Source organism: Felis catus, chromosome X (genome assembly GCF_018350175.1).
Source record: "Felis catus isolate Fca126 chromosome X, F.catus_Fca126_mat1.0, whole genome shotgun sequence".
In the NCBI taxonomy this organism is placed as follows: domain Eukaryota; kingdom Metazoa; phylum Chordata; class Mammalia; order Carnivora; family Felidae; genus Felis; species Felis catus.
The window spans coordinates 96584472-96611192 of NC_058386.1; the positions used below are offsets into that span (position 1 = coordinate 96584472).

At 46.0% G+C, this 26721-nt stretch overlaps 1 protein-coding gene across 4 annotated transcripts in view; it reads left to right on the forward strand.

Moving 5' to 3' along the window:
- Positions 1–26721, forward strand: part of DOCK11 (dedicator of cytokinesis 11) — a 199805-nt gene that overhangs the window by 38171 nt on the left and 134913 nt on the right. For all 4 annotated transcript variants that reach the window (XM_023249253.2, XM_045051137.1, XM_023249251.2 and 1 more), the window contains exons 2-6: positions 13669–13785; positions 14097–14186; positions 14596–14678; positions 15942–16011; positions 16735–16830. In XM_023249253.2, the coding sequence (XP_023105021.1) occupies positions 13669–13785; positions 14097–14186; positions 14596–14678; positions 15942–16011; positions 16735–16830 (456 nt within the window). The remainder of the gene's footprint in view (positions 1–13668; positions 13786–14096; positions 14187–14595; positions 14679–15941; positions 16012–16734; positions 16831–26721) is intronic.

The following is a 26721-nucleotide window of genomic DNA, read 5'->3' on the forward strand; positions in this document are numbered from 1 at the left end:
GCTCTCTGCTGACAGCATAGAGCCCGCTTGGGATTCTCTCTCTCCCTCTCTCTCTATCCCTCCCCTGCTTGCATGCTCTCTCTCTCTCTCTCAAAATAAATTTTTAAAAATGTTAGAAAAAAAAAAGAATGCAAGATATGTTACACTTGTGTTTATAAAACTCAGGAAAAAGTCAAGGATATTTCTTTTTTGTTTTAAGTTGGAAGTGGGCACCAAGATCCAAGGCAGGTTATATTTGTTGATGGTCACAGAATGAAGACGATCTAATTTCTCCTTGCATGAATGGATTTTCTGCCATAACTCTTCTTGCCCCTGTGAACTTGTTGAACTCTTTGATTTACTAGAAGGAAAGTCATTTTGTACAACGAAGGCCCATTTTCCCCGTCAACCGAGGCTTGCTAAAGAACAGAAACAAAAGGCACTTCTTGTTTTAAAAAGATACTTTGCCACTCAATTTTTTCAAGCCTTTCTCTTCATTTTTACCTCTTTTTGTCTTTGAGTCATTTAAATGCTTCTTAGCACAAAGTGAACACAAGAAGTCAGGGGTGATTGAATTCAAATCAGTTTTCCTGTCAGCCAACCAGTGGAATAAATTTAGGATTAGTGGTTAAAGTGAAGTTATGGAGGGGGCCGCCTGGGTGGCTCAATCGGTTAAGCGTCCAACTTCGGCTCAGGTCATGATCTCGCAGTCCGTGAGTTCGAGCCCCGCGTCGGGCTCTGTGCTGACAGCTCAGAGCCTGGAGCCTGCTTCGGATTCTGCGTCTCCGTCTCTCTCTGACCCTCCCCCCCCCCCCCATTCATGCTCTGTCTCTCTCTCTCTCTGTCTCAAAAATAAATAAACATTAAAAAAATTTTTTTTAATGAAGTTATGGGGAAGATAGACTATTTTGAAATCCTGTTTATTCATTTGGAGATAATCTAGATTATTTGCATAGTATTTGAGTTGGCTGTAATGAAAAACACTTGTTAATGGAGTTTGAAGTAATCATATAGTATATATACAGACTTATTTCGTTATTAAAAATTATGTAAATTCTTTGTAGGTTTTTAAAAATAGTTCTTGAGTTTATATAAATAGCTAAATAGACTTGGAAAAGGGAAGTAATTTGACATTTAGAAAGGTTTCCTCCCTCAGGCGCCTGGCTGGCTCAGTCGGTTAAGTGTCTGACTCCTGATCTTGGCTCAGGTCGTGATCTCACGGTTCGTGAGTTCGAGCCCCGCGTCAGGAAGTAGGGAGAGTGGGGGGAGAGCAGGGACACGTCCAGAGTAGAGGTTAAACAAGAATGGCCATAAGTTAATAACCTTTGGAGCTGGGGGGTGCTGGGTATGTGCGAGTTCTCCCTATGCAGAAACTCTAAAAAGGGGGGGGAAATGAGTTTTCGTTTTCCTCAGTGTTTCTCTGTTGGATCTAAATACCTTTAAAGTCTCACTTTGCCGATTCTTAGCACGTTAAGTTGTTCCTAAATTAAAGCCGAGCTCTGGAAATTCATTCTGAGAGTGGTATAGCTTTCCTCGTGTGCTGCCATTTGGGCTTGGAAGGCATACACGCAGCATCGGTCTCTTTGTATCATTCAGCTGGTTATCCCTCATGAACCACAGAAGCTTCTGGCTTTGTAGTTCTCAAGGCTCTCGGTCAATGTCTTACTGTTCTTTTTTTGTAATTTGATTCTTACCCTCTTGACGTTGGATCTGCCAATTCCTTTCCCCCAAGTAAAAGACCTGAGGTGCTAAATCCCTGCTCATGGATGGCAGATGCTAAATTGGGAGCAGCGGCTCGGAAATGCAAAACTCCTTATCCAATTACCTGGCCGGCTCTCTAAGCCCGTCTTGCTCGGCATCATCCAGGTGACGAGAAGGCAAGATCGCCCTTTGGTAAAAATGATCGCATAGTTTGAGTACGCTTTAGCGAATCCTCAAACGCAAAGCCTGTCCAAGGAAATGAAGCTCGGTGGGGAGGTGTGTTGTTTTTGTTAAGTTCGCCGCACGTAGGTTTACGATGTGTGTCGTGGGGAAGGGCGCCGGTTCTGGGCTCCATTGGATAATAGGTTTGAATCCTGTCTCGCCAATGTGCGACCCTGGACCTGCCTGAGCCCCCATTCTCCTCATCTGTAAAATGGGCATAATAAAAGAACCTCCCTTGCAGGGTTTTGGATAGAAAAGGCTTCACTTGGTATACGGTCATGCTCAGTGTAAGTGACAGAGAAAGTACGAGGCGTGGTTCCGCCTTCTAGGTGTTTGTGATCTTGCCAAGGAGACAAATAATCAAAGCGCCCACAAAGCAGTTCCGCGCTATATGTGAGTGAACGCCACCAGTGGTTGGTAAAGGCAGTAAGGGCTGTAGGCAAGAGAGGTTGGAGGTTGGGCAGGAGTGACGCGAACCAAGGTGTGGACTAGGGATAAGCACGGCCCCATGGTCTCGTGAAAAGTGACAAATCTTCCCTTAGTCGTCTGCTTTAAGAAAGGTCGGTGTCTTGAATGCAGTTTGTATGTGGGTTTTTGTGCCAAGATTTGCCCTGAAAAACAATCTTCATTAAAATATGTTCATGTCTGTTTTGCCAAGCTGCGTCGCGCTAACTGGAAGGATGGCCTTCCCTCCCCCAGCATCGTTGTCAGATTATGTTAATACAGAGCTTCTTCGGTACTTGCAGTCCCTTTTGGGAAAGAGGGCAAGAGATGTGCTGGGAAAAGGTAATCGTGTGATTTCGGAAAGACAAGGTCATAAAAAAGTCAAACCCCCTCTTCGAACCTTACGAAAACATTTGTCACAAACGTGGTTCCTTGGGGCCTTTGTGGGGGCCCCCCAGAGATCTCTAGTCTCCGTCGGTGGCACGTTGTCACTTCTCTTTTGCCCGCCGCTCATCCTCGCGCACCACCGTTGACGGTTACCCAGTCTCTGACCTTACAGAGTTTATCAACAGAAGTAGAAGACCAGAGGAAACCGTCGGAGACCACATCCACCCACACAGGGAAATTCTTCTGATGGATTCGAATATAAATATATAGGCTTGCACGCTTGAGTGTGCAAAAACACTTGTGCAGTTGCTTTGTTGGAAGATGGGGCTGTCGGAGGGTATGACAGATGCACGGAAGCCAAGCGGGGTTTCAATTACAACAGCCTCTGCGATCAACTTGAACGTCTTGGGTCTATCGCCCCTCCCCCCGCCCACCACTGCTAAACGGTGAACTTCTCAAGGGCAGGGTCTGGTTCTTTTTCATCTCTGCATTACCAGGTGCTAGCACAGGGCCTGGACCTTGGCAGGGGACCCGATAACTGGTATATCGCAAACTCACTTTTCTTTTCTGCATTGCCGGAAGTTACATGCCCCCAGTGGCCATTTTGAGTGCAAAGTGTTATTTTAAGATATTCTCTGTGGAGAAAGCACTCCAGACTCTGCTACCAGTGTCTCAAACAAAAGGGGAGCTGAAAGCCTTGGTGGGGGGGGGGGAATCTGGAGAAATTCCAGAGGGAGGGAGATAGAGGAAGGATGGGAAGGAGAGATTCATTGACTAATGCCCTCTTTTTGAGTAGGTTCTTCTTGCCTGAGATTGTTTTCGAGAAGAATATGTTCATTTAAAAAATATTTTTCTTAATGTTTAGTTACTTTTTTTGAAGAAGAGACAGAGAGAGAGAGAGAGAGAGAGAGAGCGAGCGAGCGGGGGAAGGGTAGAGAGAGGGAGACACAGAATCTGAAGCACGCTCCAGGCTCCGAGCTGTCAGCACAGAGCCCGACGCGGGGCTCGAACTCACGAACCGTGAGATCATGACCTGAGCCAAAGCCGGACGCTTAAGTGACCGAGCCACCCAGGTGTACCTGTTCATTTTTTTTTAAGTTTATTTATTTATTTTGAGAGAGACAGAGACAGCGCGAGTGGGGGGTGGTTGCAGAGAGAGGAAGAGAGAGAGAATCCCAAGCGGGCTCCTCGCTGCCAGCGCAGAGCCCGATGCCGGGCTCTATTTCCCGAAACCGTGAGATCATGACCTGAACCGAAACCAAGAGTCGGATGCTTAACCGACTGAGCCACCCAGGCGTCCCAAGAAGAAGATGTTCAGATGCCATCGAAACAGTAGTGTGATCACAGTGCCGTGGAAATGGGCTTCTGACTTTTGGGCTAAGTCATTGTATTTCCTAAACTAGTTGCTGTTATCTGTGCTCCTTCTTGCGCTGAAGCTTAACCTCGGAGAGTGGGGTGGTTAGTGGTGGTAATGGGTTTTGAATTCGCCCAGTACTCCGCTGCTAAGCTTTCTGGTCTCCCTCCCAGTGTGCTACAGGAGGGATTCTGGGAAGCCAGAAGACTTGCAGAAGAGACATTACATTCTTAGAATTCTTAAGGAGAACTGGTTGCTGAAGTAAAAGATTTACCAGGAAACTAATGACCTTTGGTGTAATATCTAAGCAGAAGCAACCCAGGCTGATTTCACATAGTAGACAGAGATATATTATGCAATTCTCATTGCTTTTTAAATAAAATGGAAATTATGTGGTTACGTTTCTAATGATAATATAAAGAGGCTTGCTAGTGACGTGAGCTCTTAACGATGAAAGGTACAGCATAGGGAATATAGTCGATAATAGTATAATAACATTGTGTGGTGACAGATGGTGACCATACTGACTAATGTCTGCAATTGTCGAATCACTATGTTGTACACCTGAAACTGATATAACTTTGTATGTTAATTTCACGTCAGTTAAAACAAGTACATGAGCGGTTGGATGGTCGAATAGATACATGCACGTATATATATTTACGTATTTATTTTAGGATTACAAGCATGGTTTTATAATGATACATACATAGTTAAGATGATGCAAGGTCAGTCACCTCATATAGTAGATGTAGAGGGAAGCACCACAAAATCATAAAATCTAAGTGGTTAATGCTGTCAGTGACACCCAATAAGGAGCCGTTGTTTCCTCTCTTTGGACCAGGAAGTAGACGGTAACCAAATTTGTATTGATGAATTTCCTTTCTTTCCTGTTCTTTCTTTCTATGTTAGAAATCAGAAAGTCATCTCAGGTTGGGGAATCATACATTTCTTTACAGTTTTAGGGTTTACAACATGGAAGTCTATTCAGATTTGGTCCTAAGTAAGCCTGGGAAAGTGTACTGTGTCCCAAACCGTACTACAAAGATTGATATTTTAAATTTTATTTTATGAGTGGGACACCTGGCTGGCTCAGTCGGTAGAGCATGTGACTCTTGATCTCGGGTCGTGAGTTCAAGCTCAAGCCCCACGTAGGGGCTAGAGTTTCCTTTAAAAAAAAGAAATCCAGAAAAAATTTTATTGTATTAGAGACTAGAAAAATACGGATTTATTTTCCTTCATGGGGGTGGCATACGGCTTACTGTTTGAATAAATATTTCAATGAAGGAGAGATGCGATTTGAAGAAAAATATGAAGTATAGGATAGTGCAGAAGGTGTGCCAAAGTCCTGAAGATTGTGTGTGAACGAGTTGAATTTGGAGAACACTGCTAAAAGGAGAATCCAGAGTTGGGATACCTGGATTTGAATCCTGATTCTGCCACTACATGTAGATGGCTGAACTTTATTAAGCCTCTGAGGCTGTTTCTCCATGTATGAAGTTGAAGTGATGGTATTTTCCTTGTCTACCTGGCAGGTTGTGGTAAGAAACCGGTAGAATGTGGAGTACCTGGGTGGCTCAGTCGGTTGAGGGTCCGACTTCGGCTCAGGTCATGATCTCGCGGTTTGTGAGTTCGAGCCCTGCATCAGGCTTGCTGGGGTCAGGGCAGAGCCGGCTTCAGATCCTCTGTCCTCCTGTCTCTCTGTCCCTCCTCCAGGCATGTGCTTGCGCGCTTTCTCTCTCTCTCTCAGAAATAAATAAAACATAAAAAAACAAAAAAACAGGTAAAACAATAAAAGAAAAATTTAATAATATTGGGTGCCTGGGTGGCTCAGTCGGCTGAGCATCTGAGTTCAGCTCAGGCCATGATCTCATGGTTCGTGAGTTCGAGTCCCGCATCGGGCTCGCTGCCGTCAGCGCAGAGCCTGCTTCGGATCCCCTGTCCCCTTCTCTCTCTGCACCCCCCACCCCCCACCGCCTTCTCAAAAAAAAAAAAAGTTACTAACATTAGTAGCAAGTTATTTCAAGAGAGCTTCCAAATCAGTGAGTGAGAACTTTCAAAGGCAAACCGTTTTGGGTTTTTTTTTTTTCTTTTCTTTATGGTGAAAACGGAGTAGGTTCCAAATTTAGGTTGACGGTTTTCCTGCCACTGCTTACGAGGAGAAGGCTGAAGCATATGCTTGCTTCTCTCCAGATTGTAGGAAGGCTTTTGCCTTTCCCTTAACGCCGCCAGAGAACTGTGCAGAAATTCGCGGTGGGACCTCGCTATTCTCTGAATGCTTATAAAGTACCGTTGGTTAAAACCCAGTTTTCTTGCGTTCTGAAAAAGCGCCTTCTCTGACCAGTGAGCGCACACACTGGCAGGAAGGAAAAGTTCCGAACCTGCGAGAAAAGACCCTTTTTGTGTGTGAGGGAAGCTTTCTTAAGGGAAACCCTGTTAAGTCTAAGAGCCAAATGGTAAAGCTGAATAGCAAAAGTTAGACCGGGGATACGTTCTAGACCACAGGGCAGAGCCACCGTGAAATCAGGATAATGCTGAGAGTCAAAGGTTTTCCTTGTCTCTGATGCCAAGAGAGTTCACAACTGAATTCTACTGGAAGAGGACGGAGGGAGCGGTTCTTTGGGGGGCTGACTCCTAATGTGGCCTCTCTTTCACTTCCAATTTGAATTGTGCTTTTAACAAGCCTGTGGGAGGGGGTGGGGGAAACATGAGGATTGGAGGCCTGGCGGGGGGGGGGGGGTAGGTCAGGTCAGTCCTTCCTTTTTTTCTTCTTGAAGAGATGAAGCCCCACTCACAGCCCCAGATCTTCCATTAGGGTAAGCTTTGTGGGACTCAGAATAGACACCCCAACTTTTTCTACAATCCAGCTACCCCCTGGCAAATGAAGCAAGATAATGCTTCATGCAGTGAGGTTATTTTTTTAATGTTTATATATTTGTGAGAGAGGGAGAGAGAGACACAGAGCAGGAGCCGGGGAGGGGCAGAGAGAGGGGCAGGGGGAGACACAGAACCCGAAGCAGGCTCCAGGCTCTGTCTAAGCTGTCAGCCCAGAGCCCGATGCGGGGCTCGAACCCATGAACGGCGAGATCATGACCTGAGCCAAAGTCAGACGCTGAACCGATGGAGCCACCCAGGCGCTTCAGTGTAGTTGGTTTGAAATGAAAAGTGAAACCTTGTTCCATAACATGAATTCATAGCCTTCAAAGCCTAGGGCATGCTGTAGGCTTCAGGTCTGGAAGGCTTATTTTATACTGAACGTTTATTTTTTTTTTAATTTTTTTTAATGTTTTCATTTATTTTTTTGAGACAGAGAGAAACAGGGCATGAGCAGGGGAGGGGCAGAGAGAGAGGGAGACGCAGAATCGGAAGCAGGCTCCAGGCTCCGAGCTGTCAGCACAGAGCCCGACGCGGGGCTCGAACTCACGAGCTGTGAGATCATGACCTGAGCCGAAGTCGGACGCTCAACCGACGGAGCCGCCCAGGCGCCCCATATACTGAACGTTTAAACAAGTGATTCATTTTGGACCTACGCTTTTTTCCCATATCGCGTTAGGAAGCGTTTCCACAACTGCATTAGGAGACTGAAAGAAGGTTTTCTTTCTTTCTGTGTTTTTCTTTTTCCTTTTTCAGAGTTACTTGGAGCAGGTACTTGTGAAATTATTGTACAGAGAGATTAACAGATGCCAATTCAACAGGTTAAACTTTGAAATTTGAGGACTGTTTTTGCAATCTGTATTGAGCGGATAGTTGGCAAGCAAGACAAAAAGCAAGACTTGGCAATTATTGTCAGCGCCTCAGGCTTGCCTTCCTTTTTTTAAATATAATTTTAAAAAATTAATTTATTTATTTTGAGATAGAGAGAGCACGAGCAGGGGAGGGGCAGAGAGAGAGGGAGACACAGAATCCGAAGCAGGCTCCAGGCTCCAGCTGTCCGCACAGCCCGATGCGGGGCTCAAACCCAAGGACCGTGAGGTCATGACTGAAGCCGAAGTTGGATGCTTAACCGACTGAGCCACCCAGGCGCCCCCATCTATCTATTTATTTTGAAAGAGAGAGCACAAGCTGGGGAGGGGCAGAGAGAGAGAATCCCAAGCAGGCTCCACACTGTCAGCACGGAGCCCGATGCGGGGCTCGAACTCATGAACTGTGAGATCATGACCTGAGATGATATCAAGAGTCGGGCACTTAACCAACTGAGCCACCCAGGCTCTCCAGGCTTGCCTTCTTAGTTGGGGCTTTATTCACTTAACTTCTCTAAGTCCTTGATCACAGACTCTGAATGTTCGGCATGGAAGTTGCCGTCCCTTTCCTTTTACCTGGGTCTGTGAAAATATGGTAGATATAGGACAGGGGGGTCCAATTTTACTATCAGAAAATCTGAGTTCCCGAAACAGGAACTGTTTCTTCTTTTTTATTTTTTTTTATTTTTTTTTTCAACGTTTATTTATTTTTGGGACAGAGAGAGACAGAGCATGAACGGGGGAGGGGCAGAGAGAGAGGGAGACACAGAATCGGAAACAGGCTCCAGGCTCTGAGCCATCAGCCCAGAGCCTGACGCGGGGCTCGAACTCACGGACCGCGAGATCGTGACCTGGCTGAAGTCGGATGCTTAACCGACTGCGCCACCCAGGCGCCCCAGGAACTGTTTCTTCTGTTTCAACTCATTTTGTACTAGTATTCACAGACGTGATAGGGGATGATCAACTTGACTTGATCTTATGGGTCTACAAGTTCAAATTTAAGACGACGTAGATCTTTGTGACGATCTTCCCCCCACCCAGGTTTACTGAGGTCTAATTGAAAAAGAAAATTGTATATTCTTAAAGCGTAAGGTGTGAAAATTTAGCATACGTATAGATGGCGAAATGATTACCACCATCAAATTAGTTAACACATTTATCACTTCGCATACTTTTTAAAAAATGTTTATTTATTTAGAGAGAGACAGAGAGAGCCCAAGCGGGCAACAGGGGAAGAGAGAGAGAGAGAGAGAGAAGGAGGAAGGGAGGGAGAGAGCAAATCCCAAGCAGGCTCCACTGTCAGCACGGACAGAGCCCCGTGCCTGATGGCGGGGCTTGATCCCACGGACTGTGAAATCAAATCATGACTTGAGCCGAAATCAAGAGTCAGACTCTTAACCGACTGAGCCACCTCGGCGCCCCTTGCATGCTTGTTTTTGATGAGAACGCTTAAGATCTGGTCTCTGAGTAAATTTCAAGTATGCGATATAGTATTCATAACTATAGTCACCATGCTGTGCATTATAGCTCCAGAATTTACTCATCCTATAACTGAAGTTTGCATCTTTTGAGTGATATCTCCCTATTTCCCTCATCCCCCAGCCCCAGCACCTACCACTCTACTTTTTTTTTTTTTCCAGATTTCACATATAAATGGCACCATATAGTATTTCTCTGTTGTTGTCAGAAGAGAATAATGAGAACCCGGGTACTAATCACCCATCTTTACCGTCAACAGTGATCAAGTCTACGTCCTCCTTTCGGGTCCTACCCCAATGGGAAGGTTTTTTTTATCTTAATTGAAGTATAGTTGACACACAACATTTTGTTAGTTTCAGGTGCACAACGTAGTGTTTTGACATTTATATACGTTATGAAATGCTCACCATGATAAATGTCGTTACCATCTGCTATTAAATAAAGTTTTTACGATATCATTGACTGTATTCCCTGTGCTGTAATTTTCTTTTTTTTAAAAAAAAGTTTTCTTTTAACATTTACTTATTTTTTTTGAGAGACAGGACATGAGTGGGGGAGGGGCAGAGAGAGAGAGAGAGAGAGAGAGAGAGAGACCGAGAGAGACAGAGAATCCAAAGCAGGCTCCAGGCTCTGATCTGTCAGCACAGCCCGACCCGGGGCTTGAACTCAGGAAGCATGAGATCATAACCTGAGCTGAAGTTGGACGCTCAACCTACTGAGCTACCCAGGCGCCCCTCTTGTGCTGTAATTTTCATCCGCTTGACTTCATAACTGGAACTTTTGTACCTTTTAGTCCCCTTCACCTGCCTTACACACCTCTCTACCTTCTTCCCCTCTGGCAACCACCAGTTTTTTCTCTGTATTTACGAGTCTGTTTTTGTTTTGTTTTCTTAGATTCCACATAAAAGTGAAGTCGTATGATATTTGTCTTTCTCTGACTTATTTCACTTAGCCTAATACCCTCTAGGTGCATCCATGTTATTGCAAATGGCAAGATTTCATTCTTTTTTCATAGCTGAGTAATATTCCTCTCTCTCACACACACACACACACACACACACACACACACACACACACACCCCATATCTTCTTTATCCAAGATACCATGCAGTTTTTTCCTTCTCTGTCTGGCTCATTTCCCTTACAACGTCCTCGAGGTTCATCCTCGCTGTTGCAAATGGCAAGATGGCCTTCTTTCTCGTGGCTGAATAATATTTCAGTATATGCATACATCACATTTCTTTCTCCGTTCATCTGTTGACAGACGCTTACGTTGTGACTTGGCCGTTGGGAATAACATTGCTGTAAACGTGGGAGTGCAGATGTCTCTTTGAAATACTGATTTTGTTTTCTTTGGATAAAGACCCAGAAGTGGGATCGCTGGATTATATGGTAGTTCTGTTTTTAATTTCGTGAGGTACTTCCATACCTTTTTTTTTTTAATTTTTTTTTCAACGTTTATTTATTTTTGAGACAGAGAGAGACAGAGCATGAACGGGGGAGGGGCAGAGAGAGAAGGAGACACAGAATCGGAAACAGGCTCCAGGCTCCGAGCCATCAGCCCAGAGCCCGACGCGGGGCTCGAACTCACGGACCGCGAGATCGTGACCTGGCTGAAGTCGGACGCTTAACCGACTGCGCCACCCAGGCGCCCCCCATACCGTTTTTTAAGGATCTTTTAGATTTGTTGAATAGGATGCTCTTTGGTTAAAGTGGTTTAAACTTTCTAAGGACTCTCATAGAGGAAACTCTGAGATGCTCCTCAGATACGGAATTGAGATGCAGCTGTGACTTAATTGTGAACCACGTATAAAAACTGTTCTCATTTATAGCAGCATTACTTGCAATAGCTGAATTAGGCCAACAGTCCGTGTCCATCGACTGATGAATGGATAAAGAAGCAGCAGAATGTGTGTTTATATATGTGGAATATTATTCAGCCATAAAAAGAACGAAATTTTGGGGCACCTGGGTGGCTCAGTCGGTAAAGCGGCCGACTTCAGCTCAGGTCATGATCTTGCGGTCTGTGAGTTCGAGCCCCGCGTCGGGCTCTGTGCTGACAGCTCAGAGCCTGGAGCCTGTTTCCGATTCTGTGTCTCCTTCTCTCTCTGACCCTCCCCTGTTCATGCTTTGTCTCTCTCTGTCTCAAAAATAAATAAATGTTTAAAAAAAAAAAAAGAACGAAATTTTGCTCATTGCGACGATATGGAGGGAGCCAGAAAGTATTATGCTAAGTGAAATAAGTCAGTCAGAGAAAGACAAATACCATATGATTTCATTCATAGGTGGAATTTAAGAAACAAAACTAACGAACAACGGTGAAAAAAAAAACAAAAGAGACAGAGGCAAACCAGGAAACAGACTCTTAACCATAGAGAACAAACTGATGGTGACCAGAGGGGAGGTGGATGGGATAGGTGATGGGGATTCAGGAGGGCACTTGTCTTGATAAGCACCGGGTCTTGTATGCAAGTGTTGAATCAGTATATCGTTTACCTGAATCTAATATTATACTGTATGTTACCTAATTGGAATTAAAAAAAAATTTTTTTAATGTTTATTTATTTTTGAGAGAGAGAGCGCGTGTGCGTGCACACGCATGAGTGAGTGGGGGAGGGCCAGAGAGGGAGGGAGACAGAATCCGAAGCAGGCTCCGGGCTCTGAGCTGTCAGCACAGAGCCTGATGCGGGGCTCCAACTCACGAACTGCGAGATCATGACCCGAGCCGAAGTGGGACGCTTAACCAACTGAGCCACTCAGGCGCCCCTTGCCTAAGTGGAATTTAAATAAAAACTTAAAAAAAACAATCTTCTCAAAGGAGTCTGGATGTAATATGCTGGAGACTGTCTCTAATACTGTGTACACAAATATAAATATAACTCCGATTCCATTTTGACACTAACTTTCAGTATCGCTTATATTCAAGTTTTCTTTATGTAGTTTTTCTAAATAAAAATTTTTAAGTAATTTTAATTCGATTCGAGGAGAGCAGTATCATTAGAAAGGGGAAATCTGTGCCCTCAAATAGGCAAAGAGGTAAAGTAGATATTATATCCCACAGTGATAAGTTCAGTGAAGAAAAATAGGATAGAAGTAAGTGGTGGGGTCCTCTTCCAAGTTCAGTTTCTCTCGTGTTAGTATTTTTATGTATTTCGTGTTTTTTTAATTAAAAATTTTTTTCTGAGAGAGAGTGTGCAGGTGCGTGCGAGCGGGGGAGGGGCAAAGAGAGACTCTCCAGCAGGCTTCACGCTCAGCACGGAGCCCGATGTGGGGCTCGATCTCATGACCCTCAGATCATGACCTGAGCCGGAATCAAGAGTTGGACACTTGACCGACTGAGCCACCCAGGCGCCCCTCTTTGTGTACTTCTGAGGGGAGGAAAGGCTGGGTGAGGTAGAAAGAACGGAGCTTTTGTAGTCCCAGACCTAGGTTCGAATCCTAGCTCTGAAGGCAGACTAGTTACGTAGCGTGGGTTGCGTGCAAAGATTCCTCGTCCGAAAGACGGTGACAAAGATTAAGCTTATTTCTGTTCATTCACTCATTCATTCATTCATGAGTAAACTCTACCCCTAATGTGGGGCTCGATCTCATGACCCCTGAGATCAAGAGTTGCATGCTCCACTAACTGAGCCAGCCAGGAGTCCCAGGCCAAGCCCATTTCATAGGGGGGTCATGAGTATTACATGCGAAAACACAGAGAAGGCATCTGGCACAGTGGCTGGCATATAGAAAGGGCTTGGTAAATGCTCACTAGTATTGCTCTAATCAATTAAGTACTATCCTGGATTTCTCAGTCACCCACCCTGCTCCTTGTAACCCTAGCCTCAAGCTGGGGCCCTCCTATCAGTAGCCAGGTCACCTGGAAGTCCCGACAGGGACCCACTGACCGTGCCACCCAGAACCTCATCCTCTTGTGCCCTTCCCGGTGGATCGACCACCTCCCTCCGATACCCAGGCTTGCCCTGGCCGTGCCTGCCCCAGGCACACGGATGCTGATACCCTCTCTGCTTCGGTTACCCAGTGAGCAGAGCCAATTCAACAAAAATCGATGGACAGCCTTCCAGATGTACCAGGTTTTGCTTGACCTTACATTTTTGGATGGCACGTGGATAAACAGAGGACAGTGCTCTCTCTCCAGAGCTCTTGACTTCAGTGGAGAGACCTGTGTGTGTATGTATGTGTTTGGTGTGTGTGTGTCTTAGTTATGGAGTTTATTTACTTACGTCTGTTGTGAAAGTGTCCAAGTGCCTATTATCATCAATAATCCCTTCTTTAATGAAGTCAGGTGTCTTTGGCACACGGAGAGGAACTTATCTCTTGTGAGTTTGACCATATTAACTTTTATTTTTGTCTCTTATTAAGGAAAAGACCAAAATTGTTGAGCCCTTGGACTATGAGAATGTCATCACCCAACGGAAAACCCAGATTTACAGCGACCCCCTCCGAGACCTGCTTATGTTTCCGATGGAAGACATATCTGTGAGTTCGCAAGCACTTTTTTCTTTTTTTTTTAATCTGAGAGAGAGAGAAGGCGCGAGTCGGGGAGAGGGGCAGAGGGGGGAGGGAGAGAAAGAGAGAGAATCTTAAGCAGGCTCCATGCGGAGCACCGTGCTCAACGTGGGGCTCGATCCCATGACCCTGGGGCCGTGACCCGAGCTGAAATCAAGAGTGCGAGGCTCAACCGACTGAGCCCCGCCCCCCCCAGGGGCCCCCACAAGCACTTCTTTAAAGGAAAACCCTCGCACTTTCCAAGCTAATTCTTACGGCAAGAATGTTCCTTTGCCTTCTAGATCTCGGTGATAAGCCGTCAGCGCAGAACAGTGCAGTCCACTGTACCAGACGATGCTGAGAAAAGAGCCCAGAGTTTGTTTGTCAAAGAGGTAAGACGCTCAGAGTCCACAGAGTAATTATCACACTGAAACAATATCCTTCCTTTACTGTAAACGGGAAATAAAATTAACTCAGCAGATCTCCATTGCGAGTCTAGAGGAGGCGAGAGAGGGGATGCAGCTTAAATAGCGTGCCAAATGGCATGGGTTCTTGGTTTTTCTCTTTTGGATTTGAACACCCTCTGGACTTGGAGTGACCGTTGTTCAAAAGGCTGTACGGATTGGGATTTACTGCTGCCAGTTGGGTGAGGGAGACCGTGTTCATCCCCAGAGGAAGATCCCAGTGCCGACATCTTCCAAATGATTTTTGAAAGTCTGTCAGCTTACAGCGAGACTTTAAGAAGCTGGCTATGTGTGTACTTTTTAATGTTTCCAGTGAAGGATTTCTGTTTTCTTTCAGTGTATTAAAACCTATAGCACAGATTGGCATGTGGTAAATTATAAGTATGAAGACTTCTCCGGGGACTTTCGAATGTTGCCATGGTAAGTGGAGAATTCAACGGAGACTCTTCAAGAGGAGAGTTGCTCAGCGGTTTACCTTTTTTCTAACCACTTTTGAAGCTTCTCAGTTGTAATTTGTAATAAGGCAAAGCCGTAAGCAACCCGCGTGTTTGGTAAACATACTTTGGATAACTGAATATGTGTTTACTTTGCTCATTGAAATTCTTTCAACAAGTAGGAGTTTGCCTTTTGGCCTAGATGCATCTTAGAATTATCTTTATTTGATTCTGCATAATGCAGTGAGCGCTTTCCAGTGGCGTCAAGGAAAATGCTAGAAGGTAGTTACTTGGCTTAGTTCAGTGACCCCAGACATTCTCTGTTTTTTCTTAAAGTGTATTTATTTATTTTGAGAGAGAGAGAGATTGAGAGAGAGAGCGTGTGCATGAGGGCGTGCGAGTGGGGGAGGGGCAGAGAGAGAGATGGGGGAGAGAGAATCCCAAGCAGGCTCTGCGCTGTCAACACAGAGACTGACGCAGGGCTCAAACTCACGTTCCGTGAGATCATGACCTGAGCCGAAATCGAGAGTCGAAAACTCAACCGACTGAGCCACCCAGGCGCCCCAAAAGCGTATCTCTCTCAGTTGAGTTGACTGACCGCCCCAGCATACTGGCCCAGATCTTCCTTGTTAGAGTTCAACTCCTCTTTCTGCTACTTACTAACTGGATGACCTTGGGCCGGTCACTCAGTCTCTTTGCACCTCCCTGCTCGCCCTTTCCTCATCTATACTACTACTGACCTCGTAGTCTATCTGTCCTACGGGAAATGTTTTCAAGAAATAAGCTGTCGTGTAGCCCGTTGGGGTCTTCAGAAACACTTTCCTAGGGGAGAAAACAGTCCTCAAAATGTCCTTTAAAATCGAATCCCAAGATGGACGACCAGTCCAAGTTCCTACAGCAGACAGAGGGAAGAGCCAGGATTGCGCCGTGTTGCTTTCTGTCCTGGCGAAAAGACAAGGTTCTGCCACCACTGACAGATTCTGACACACCATCTTTGACGACTCTGCTGTCCCTGACAAAATATCTGGCCTCAGCTGTCGCTTTGCGGCTGGCTGTGCCTGTGCGAGTCCGTATACGAAAGGTAACATACGTTGAGTCAGAGGGGAACATCGGAGTTTGGCAAGGGGGACAGACTCCGTCCTCCTCGTGTCTTGGCATCTTCTTGGTTGTAAAGGAAAGTCTGCCCGTCTTCCTTTTATTTTCCTCTCAGTTCTCGTCAGCATCTGACATAATTCTCTTGCGTTTTCAGCAAGTCTCTGCGACCAGAAAAGATACCCAACCATGTGTTTGAGATTGATGAGGACTGTGATAAAGATGAGGTAAAGATGGGGGGGCCCCCCTGCACTGCTTTCCTCAAGGTCGCTTCTGCCGAGAGAGACTTCCTTGGGAAAAGACCGTAAACATGTTTCCCCACCTGTGGGACGAGCTCGTGGAGTTGGTTTTCTCTGTCTGGGCACGCGGTGTGATGATTCATCTGGACTCTGCTCCCTGATAGATCCCTCATGGGACAGATGGCCCGGATATCTGTGACATTTTTTTTAAAGTTTATTTATTTCTGAGAGAGAGCTCGAGTGAGCAGAGGAGGGGCAGAGAGAGAGAGAGAGAGAGAGAGAGAGAGAGAGAGAGACAGAGAATCCCAAGCAGGCTCCCCACTGTCAGCGTGGAGCCCAACGCAGGGCTCGAACCCACGATCCGTGAAGTCATGGCCTGAGCTGAAGTCAAGAGTCCGATGCCCAACCGATCGAGCCACCCAGGCGCCCCTCTGTGACACTTTGAGGTGCAGCTTGACTGTTCACTTAATGCAGAAGACCTTGCCAGTAGACAGCTCCTAGGATTCAGTAAATACTGAGTACCTACTGCATACACGGCACAAAGCCTTTCATTCCCTGGTTTCCAGTTTCCGGTTTAATCGGGTACCATTGCGGGGGTGGGGCGGGGGCTTTATGCTTGAATTAGCAAATGGGGGCAGGGCCTAGTTTGTGTCCCCCAAATGTTTGATTGGACGGCTGGCCGTTTCACCGATGGTTTCTGCCCTGTTTCAGGATTCGTCTTCGTTATGTTCTCAGAAGGGCGGCGTGATAAAACAAGGCTGGCTGCATAAAGCAAACGTAAATAGCACCATCACAGTTACCATGAAGGTAAGTGCTTCTTATATTATTTCATCGTTGCAAGGATATTGTCAGGAGGAGCCTGTGTAGGAGAAAAATATTTCTTTTAAAAAAATGTTTCCGGTGAGCCCTATAGCCAAAACAGAACAGAAGAAAACTTTAACTGAGGGGATCCTCACAGAGGTATCGGATTTTCTTTTATTTCGTTTTTAATTAAAAAAGAATTTTTTTTAATGTTTATTTGAGAGAGAGAGAGAGAGAGACAGAGACATAGCATGAGCAGTGGAGGGGCAGAGAGGGAGAGGGAGACACAGAATCCAAAGCAGGCTCCAGGCTCTGAGCTGTCCGCACAGAGCCCGATGCGGGGCTCGAACCCACAAACCGCGAGATCGTGACCTGAGCCGAAGTCAGATGCTCAACCGACTGAGCCACACAGGCTCCCGCAGAGGTACTGAATTTTAAAAATCTGCAACCTCCAGGATAAATTTAGAAGTGCAACTTTTTAAAGAAATGTAATTATTCTGAGTCAGGAAGTTGAAGAAGGAGGCTGTCATTCAAACTATACCTCAATTAAAAATAAGAGAAATTTAAAGAGGAGGCTGTCAGCTGAATGAAGATAAAAGCTTTGAAACAAAAGGGCATCGCAGGTTCCTGTTCTGGAAATGAAGGTAATGAATGGAAGGGCAGGGTAATCCGTTTATTGAGCAATTATTAATTTGGTGCAGATTATATGCTGGTCACTGAGGGGAAATATATGGACGCCTAAGAGGAGGTCCCCGGCCTCCAGTGGTGTCCAGACTGGATAAGAAGCCTAGCAAATTTACTACTCTACAAAGCGGTACCTTAGGGCTGTCAGAGAATCGCAGCGTTTTGTAGTTTGGCCCGAACAGCGAGTTTGCATACGGGCTTCGTACGAGATAGAGGTAGAAACAGAGGGAGAAAATTGGGCACGGTCTTGAATGCCTGGGGGCATGAAGTTGGCTTTTGTTCCAGGGGCTGTGATGAGCCGTCCAAATCCAGAGGTTAAAACTAACAAGGTCCTTGAAGAGTCTGAGCAGAAAGGCAAAGTATTCTCTGATAACCAAATGTAACTGTTCGTTCAGATATTCGATATAAGATCATGTGGTTTGCTGAGGATGATTCACCCTTCCATTAAGTATCGGAGGTCACATCATGGTTCTCCCCTTTCGTTTTCAAGCCCCGGACATGATGAATCCCAGTTGTAGGATTGCTTCCTGCGTGTCCCCTGCACCTCACCAGGGGCCTTAGCGCGTGGCGATGAATCCATGCATCGAGGACTTAATATGTTCCAGGCGCCATAACAGAGTGTTTTGTGTTCTGTATCTCATATAATCCTTGTGGCGGCCCTATGAGAGAGGTCCTCTTTTCATTCTTAGGGTACAGCTGTGGAAAGTGAGCCACAAAGAAATTTAGTGGTTAACCCAAGGCCACACGGCCCCAGATGTCCAGACATGGGACTGGAACCTCGGCGGGCAATCGCCCGAGCCTGTGCTCTTAAACAGCGCACGATCAGCGCTTACTAGCTGAGTGAGTGAGACCGAAGTCTTTATGATAATACATCTCCTATCAGAATGATCAGGTTCAGAAATGCATGCGTGAAGGCCATAATTCTGTGCGGCTTGTCAGAAAATGGTTCCATGGGTTTTGATTCCGCTCCCAACATACTCAAAATATTAAAATGTTCTATCCATACTTCAGCTGTAGCCCAACATGACTCTGATGTATGGAAATCTGGATTCATGAAACAAGACCTTGGGGAATTAATACCTTTACAGAACAATTCACCACAGGATTCTTTGCAATGGTGAATTACTCTAATGCCTTTAAATTGTAATTTGCTTTGCCTTCAACTTTTCTGGAGCCCATATACTACACATCAAGCTGCAGTTGCCTGTAAAAAGTACATGCTTTTAATTTTCCTCCGTAATTTGTGAAGCACAGACTGGTTGATGTGGTAGGCAGAATAAGGCGCCCCCCACCCCCCGAAGACGGCCACCTCTTAATCCCCAGAAGTTGTAAATGTTTCCTTACGTGGCAAAAGGGAGTTAAGATTGCTAATCAGCACATAGGGAGAGTAGCCTGGGTTATCCAGGTGAGCTCAGTGGAATCACAGGGTCCTTAAAAGTGGAAGAAGGAGGCAGAAGAGGGACAGGGAAAGGGTAGGGGGGAACGGAAGCAGGGTTAGAGAGAGATGCTCTCTTGCCGGCTTGGAAGATGGCGGAAGGAGCCACTGGCCAGGAAATGCAGGCGGCCTCTGGAAACTGGAAAGGGCGAGGAAATGGGGTCTCCCCTAGAGATTCTAGGAGGGAACCCAGCTCTGCTACACCCCTCGATGTAGCCCAGCGAGAGCCACGTCAGACTTCTGACCTATAGAACCGTGAGAGAATACGTTTGTGTTGTTTGAAGCCCGTACGTCTGTGGTGATTTGTTGCAACAACAGAAAACTAATTCAGGCAAGTGGTCCAAGATTGATGGTTTAGCGTCTGTATTATCTATCCCCGAGGTTGCAAAGTCCACCCCTCACAGGGGCCGGGCAGGGACCATAAATTCATGAAGCGGGTGGTGGGACTGAGGCAACTTGGTGACCACATGGCCTGGCTGAAGGGGACAGCTGCTGCTTGTCTCCAGCTAATTGTTGGTCTGTTGTTGCTGAGCGAGGCCCTTTATGTTGCCTCTTTTTTCACTCCAGCTGCTCATGTTTTGGCCCCTTTCCTTCCTTCCTTCCTTCCTTCCTTCCTTCCTTCCTTCCTTCCTTCCTTCCTTCCTTCCTTCCTCCCTCCCTCCCTCCCTCCCTCCCTCCCTCCCTTCCTTCCTTCCTTCCTTCCTTCCAAGCTATAATTCACATAGGCTAAAAACACTTCTTTTTCAAACTTCTGCCACACAGTAGGCCAAGAAAGGAAAAGAACAATAAACCGAAGTGACATATGTGCTACACAGCTCTTAAAACAACAACAACAACAACAACAACAAACGAATAGGGAATAATTTGAAATCGGCCATAATGAGATTTGGGAATTGTGCCGGGTCACGGATTTCACTGATCCCGGCTAGTCTCCATTATGGATGCTGGCCTTCCATTTTGGATTTCCGGGAGCTGAATTACACATCCCGTGTTCTTCCGGTCTTACTTCCTAAGCAGTAGTATTGGATTTCAGGATTAATCACAGCTAGGGTGGGCAGAGAGGAAGGGTCGGCCAGACTCCGTTAAAGGCGTCTGAGGGGTTTTGCCAAGATATTTTGTTGTTCCTGTGAGAATTGTGTTTTAACTGTTATTTAGTTCAGCATCATGAAAATTGGTTGAAACTCGTAGTGTTTACCGTGCCCTCTCTATGGAAACAGAGGGCTTATGGGGAAGGGTCATGGGGGAGGGGGGCAGTGTTGGGTGTAGGTAGCAGGTTCATAGTGGCCAGACTGGAACTTGGAGTGAGGGCCAAAGTGGAAGTCTGGGCCTGTGAGCTGCGGCACCCTGGGGGCCTCGGGCCTGCACCCTTAGGTGGCGGATCAGACACGTTCTTCCTGGTGCGGGCCTGGACTGGCTCAGACATAGGAGAGAGTCTAAATCTAAAGATGGGGTGAGCACTGACCCAGCTCTTGGAGAGTTGGCAAAGGTCGAGACTGAGGCAAAGGGTGACAGTTCATGAGCCATTCTGAGAGGAAGATCTCTTCCGTATGTGTTTTTATTATGTTAGCCTTTGAAGTGAAGAATACTAATGAGTCTCCTAAGCAAACGGGAAGATGAGTGGGGCATGTGATTATCTGAGTTATTTTCCTCATACCGGAGGCAGTTTCACCATCGGTGATCCGGGCTCCCCGGCCGGCTAGCACGTCTAGTCCGCACCGGCGAGAAGCTTTGGCGGCTTTAGCGATGAGCACCACAGGCCTAGAGCTTGCAGGGTTGAGAGCAAAGAACCTTTTCTGTCACACAACTCAAGCTTTGATAGCCCCTCTGACTGACAGGAGACTCACCAGGAAGCTCCAACAGAAGGATCTTGGTATGAATCATGACTCATTAGCCAATAACAGCCTATGGGAGCCATGTGCCTTCCCTTCTATTTTATCTGTGCCTCCTTCGTGTGCTGTGGCTTGACATTGGCCTGCAGATTCCACCGGGATCGACACGGATTAAAGTTAGAGCAGCTTGGTACCTCTCCGGGTGACGTGTAAATTTAAGGGGCTTTATTCATCTAAAACCTTCTGGGTTTTAAAAATTATGTAAGTTAGTCCTTTGGCAACTTTGAAATTATGGACGACCGCTGTTTTTATAAGCAAGCTCGGGTCCTTTCCCTGGATTTAAGTAGTCTCCACGCCCAGTGTGGGGCTTGAACTCCCGACCCTGAGATCAAGAATCAGATAGCCTACCGACTGAGCCTCCCAGATGCCTCCTTTTCCTGGACTTTTTGACTATCAGAAATAAGGGAATCTAATGGCAAGGAAGGGAGAGATGGAGTCATGAGAGAAGGTGGAAAGAAAAAAAAAAAAGGAAGGAAAGAGGGTTAGAAGAAACTCAGCAAGGTCCAATAGATAAAAGGGAATCAGAAGACTCCTACTTTAGGGGCGCCCGGGTGGCTCAGTGGGTTAAGCGTCCAACTTTGGCTCAGGTCATGATCTCACAGGTTCGTGAGTGTGAGCCCTGCATCAGGCTCTCTGCTGTCAGCACAGAGCCCGCTTCGGATCCTCTGTCCCCTCTCCCCCTCCCCTGCTCATTCTCTCTCTCTCTCTCTCAAAAATAAATAAACATTAAAAAAAGAGGCTCCTACTTTATAAGGTCTTTTGAGAAAGCAACCACATGATCTGTCATGTGACATAAATAATGTAGCTAAAGTCATTCATATATAGGCTGCTTCAGAAAGTTAATCCTCCCTAGCGAGCTGCTAGACAGTTTTGCAAGAACATTCAAGTTGATAGTGATGGGCTCTATGGAAAAGGGGCTGGTGAAGGAGCTAAGCTGATTTCTTCATATGCGAAGACTAGGAGACTCCCTCTTTATGGAATAAAAATGTGCATTTTCCCCAACACACGCCATTCCTCCAGCTCAGGTTGGTTAAGATCGTGTCTATATCATTTTCTGCCGTTGTCATGATTTTCCCCGAAATGCTTGCTGAGCCTCTCCGTTGTTGGCTGGGATATTAGTCGTGAGGAGCCCAGGCTGCAGGAAAGCTGGTCATGATGTGCATTAGGGCACAAGTCACAGTTCTCGGTGCCTGATGGCTTCCTTTCACCGAGGAGGCTGCTGGCGTCGCGCAGCTCTCGGGGGTTGTCTGTTCGCAGCGACTATTTTACTCAGAGCTTATGATCTGCTCTGCTCTCGGTGTTCATGTTAAAACAAGACAAGCCTTGTCATCGGTGATTAATTTCCTCAATTTGTACTTTCTAGTTAATGAGAACACACCCCACTGCCACTCTTCAATTCCTGGAAAAGTTTTGGAGAATAGTTTAAGATAGCATTGAGAATAATGATCTCTTAGACAGAAACGCCAATCTTGACAGAAACCTGTTCATTTACATTCTCTCTCAAGTAACCGCTAGAAACATCTGCTTTTTTCAGCTCCTTTCTATATCGGTGGAGGCAGTTTAATGTGGACTAGATAGCTATGATGTTGGATTTGACCTTCCGCTGGTATTTAGAGCTATTTTTCCTAGGGGATATAATGATCTATGGAATAAGGAAGAGTCTAATCTTGAGGGTGGTTTTTCATTTAAAAAAAAAAAAAGGCAGATTCTTGGCCAACCCGTGGGACACCCACCTTTATGCCTCTTCTTGGCTCAATTTGGTCGCATTCCTCTAGTTCCTCCTCCCCATTCTTAGCAATTAAACGTTGAAGTGTCTTGGTATGTTATCGGGGTTGTAAGTTCAACTGCTTGATGTATGACTCACTTCTGCTGCCCCCTCCCCCTTTTCTTGTTTGCACAAAAGAGAGCCATTTGTTATATATCCAGAGTCAAAAAGTCCTCACTTATTCTTTGACTGTTACAGGAGGGTTTTTTTCCCTTCTGTGTTGGGAGAACAACAGATCGAGGGAGTTCTACCCAAGAAAGAAAGCACATACGATATTAGAAGAATTTCTGGGAGGCCAAGGTCACTATGTTTATTAGAACAAACAGATTGTAGTCATTTTATGGGTAAGGGATTTCTCACTAATGTGGTTAAAAAAAATTTTTTTTAATGTTTATTTATTTTTGAGGGAGAGAGAGTGACAGAGCATGAGTAGGGGAGTGGCAGAGAGAGACAGACAGACAGACAGACCTAGAATCTGAAGCCGGCTCCAGGCTCTGAGCTGTCAGCACGGAGCCCGATGCGGGGCTCGAACTCACGAGCTGTGAGATCATGACCTGAGCCGAAGTCGGATGCTTAACTGACTGAGCCACCCAGGCGCCCCTCAAGGTGTTAGCATTGCAAAGGGTAGAGAAAAGTTTCACATGCAGAACTTAAAACCTATTCAGGGAGATGAGACACCCAGTAAAAATGGCATACAGGGTGCCTGGCTGGCTGAGTCTGTAGAACGTGTGACTCTTGATTGCGGGGTGGTGAGTTCGAGCCCCACATGGGGTGTTAGAGTTTACTTAAAAAAATAATATATTGTTTAAAGGTGGTACAGAGACCAAGTGTTCTGTGAGTCTAGCTCACTGTGATCTGAAGTCACAGGAGGCTTTTTGAAGGGGGTAGGGCCTCAAAGGAAGGAAATCAGGAGGTAGGTGTTGGAGGCAATATGTACAGGGCAGGTGTGTTAGGGGAAGTTGGCTAGTCATGGGAGGACAAATTTCATTGGATCCATTGGTGTCGCCCTGTGCCTCAGTTTCCCCTCTGTAACGTGAGATGATAATAGTAATCCTCATACAAGGTCGTTAGGACGATTAAGTGCTATATAATATGAGGAAAGCACTTAGCCAGAGACTGTAAGGTAGTAACCCCTCCACAGATGTCAGCCATTTGTATTATTTTAGATTATTTAGATTTAGATTATTAGAAGGATTGTGGGAACACCTTGAATGTGGGATCGGTCATGTGCGCCCTACCCTGTGGGTGATTGAGGGTCGCCAGAAATTTGAGCAGGGCCGTGAACCACTGAAATAAAGCTGATAAAGTAACCCGTCCGCAATGAGAAGGGCGGATTTGTAGACCTTTCCCACTAGACTTCGCTTCAGACTAAATAGTTAAAAAAAAATGGGGCGCCTGGGTGGCGCAGTCGGTTAAGTGTCCGACTTCAGCCAGGTCACGATCTCGCGGTCCGTGAGTTTGAGCCCCGCGTCGGGCTCTGGGCTGATGGCTCAGAGCCTGGAGCCTGTTTCCGATTCTGTGTCTCCCTCTCTCTCTGCCCCTCCCCCGTTCATGCTCTGTCTCTCTCTGTCCCAAAAATAAATAAACGTTGAAAAAAAAAATTAAAAAAAAAAATGTCCGGTGCCCAGATATGGTGGAGTTATTTAAAAAAAAAAAAAAACGATTTGATTTGTAACCAGTTTCCCAGAGGGTAGACCTATGTGATATATGAAAAGCTGGTAGGACTGTAAAATGAAGAGAGGGTGAAGAGAGATAGGTGATATATTAGGTTGCCAACGTACCGGTAGGGGTTCTTCAGCAGGATTATGCTCCTGACATTCTGGTGTAATTAACTGCAACTTGGTTTTCTGATAAGTCCTGGGGTTTTCCTCTCTATTGTTTCTGTCGTCTTGCTCTCCTGCCTTCTCTGCTTCCTCGCTGCCCCTTGTCTTCTGTTCTGAGACATCAGTCAAGTAAGCTTCTCCAGCCCCGTTCCCACATCGCTCCTGGCCCACCTACTTTGCCTACCTACTTTGCTAAATCGTTCAGAGCATTCTTTCTCAGGGCTCCTGGTTCATGTAATCTAGCAGTAAAGAAATTACCCTCCAGGTAACGCACGTAGGTGAACACTCTTGAGATTTGGTATATCGCATGATAAAAGGCTCTCCTGACTTGAGGATACGTCGTGCTCGAACTTTCCTACCCTCCATCTTTGATTCAGCTGAGTGACAGAAAGCCTTTGTTCTGGCTCCAGAAAGGGTCATGTGGTAAATGTTTAAAAGGTTGTCATCCAGACAGCTCAGGGTTTTAAGGAGACTTGGCAAGACTCGATCCCAGAGAATTACCTCTTTTGGCTTCCTTTCTGTGTTACTCTTCTGGGTGGTCTGAGTGGGCCACTGGTAGGATCCAGGCTCCTCACTGAATAAGGTGGGGCAATTTTCAGCTGTGTCCACCATCTAGGAAAAACAATAAAGGCGAGGAGGAGGAAGAATACGGACATTACAGAGAAATACCATTCTACTGGATGCAACCATTGGAGAATCTGTACTGGGGAATGAATTATTCATTCATCATTTCTTTTGCAAACTTGCATTGAGTCTGCAGGTGCCGTTGTAGGTACTGGGGAGGTAGCAATGGATGAGATGTGGGCCTTAGCAGACTAAAAGTGCCAGGCAGCGAATAAACAAACGGATGAAGAAGATATATTTGGATAGCGATCGCTGATTGAAAAAGATAGAATGTTGTGTCCTCTTAGAAGTGACAGAGTGAACTGTGTGGATATGGGGAGGAAGAGGATTCCAGGCCAAGGAAACAGAAAGTGCAAAGACCCCAGGGCACTTGGGTGGGGTGTTTGAGGAACAGCAGGTAAGCCGGTGTAGCTCGAGTAGCATAATTAGAAATAAAGCCCAAGAGGTCATCTGAGGCCAGATCACGTACATCATCGTAGGCTATGGTGAGGGCTTGTGGTCTTCGATGGGAAGCCATTGGAGGGTTTGGGCAAGACTTTGTCATCCTCCTAGCCTTCTGATTCTAGTTCTTTTTTGTTTGTGTGTTTATGTATTTTTGAGAGAGAGTGCAAGCAGAGGAGGGGCAGAGAGGGAGGGAGACGGAATCTGAAGCAGGCTCCAGGCTCCGAGCTGTCAGCACAGAGCCCGACGTGGGATGTGAACCCACGAGATCATGACCTAAGCCGAAGTCAGACATTTAACCGACTGAGCCACCCGGGTGCCCCTGATTCTAGTTCTGTCCTTGACTTGCCTATGTCAACTGGAGTGAGCTCTTGGTCGCTCAGTTTGCTGTTAAGTAAAGTGTGGCTTATTATCTCCAGTGACATTAAAAGAATTAGCTGTTGGTTACAAAGGACTTGAGGGCTACAGAACGAGAGGTATGAGACAGAGTAATTGCCACTGTTTGATATAGTCCTTATTTTATTTTATTATTTTTAATTAAAAAAATTTTTCATATTTATTTATTTTGAGAGAGAGAGCACGAGCAGGGGAGGGGCAGAGAGAGAGGGAGAAAGAGAATCTCAAGCAGGCTCTGCACTGTCAGCACAGAGCCTGACCCGGGGCTCGATCCCAAGAACCGTGAGATCATGACCTGAGCTGAAACCAAGAGCCGAACACTTAACCGACTGAGCCACCCAGGCGCCCCGATATAGTCCTTATTTTAACAGCTCCCCAGAAGTTGAAACCCGACATAGAGGCCAGACTCTTAGGATGAGAAGAGATCTTCCAGATCTTTCAGATCTGTCGTGGCAGAGCCTGATTTCCATAGAAATGACTTAAAATTCCTTCCTGTATCAATTGCATTTCGAGCCCGTGAGAAATTGCTTGGAGAGGGTGGCCCCTACCCTAGGAAGGCTGCTGTGTAACTTGTTCAGTTTCGATACAATTATTTGTAGATTGTGAAAAAAAAAAAAAAAATGGTCGTATAGATCCCGTGGCCGGATCCCATTTTACAAGTGAGGAAGCCGAGAAGCAGAGTCTTGAGGACAGCTTCATGCTGGTGAGCAGGCGTGCTGGCCGAGAATCAAGGTCGGAGGATTTGCAGGCATCTGTTTTCTCCCCGGATTCATGAGCTACCTACCTCAGTACCCCCATTTAGACATAATTGCAATGTTACAGGAAGTGATTTACTGTAAT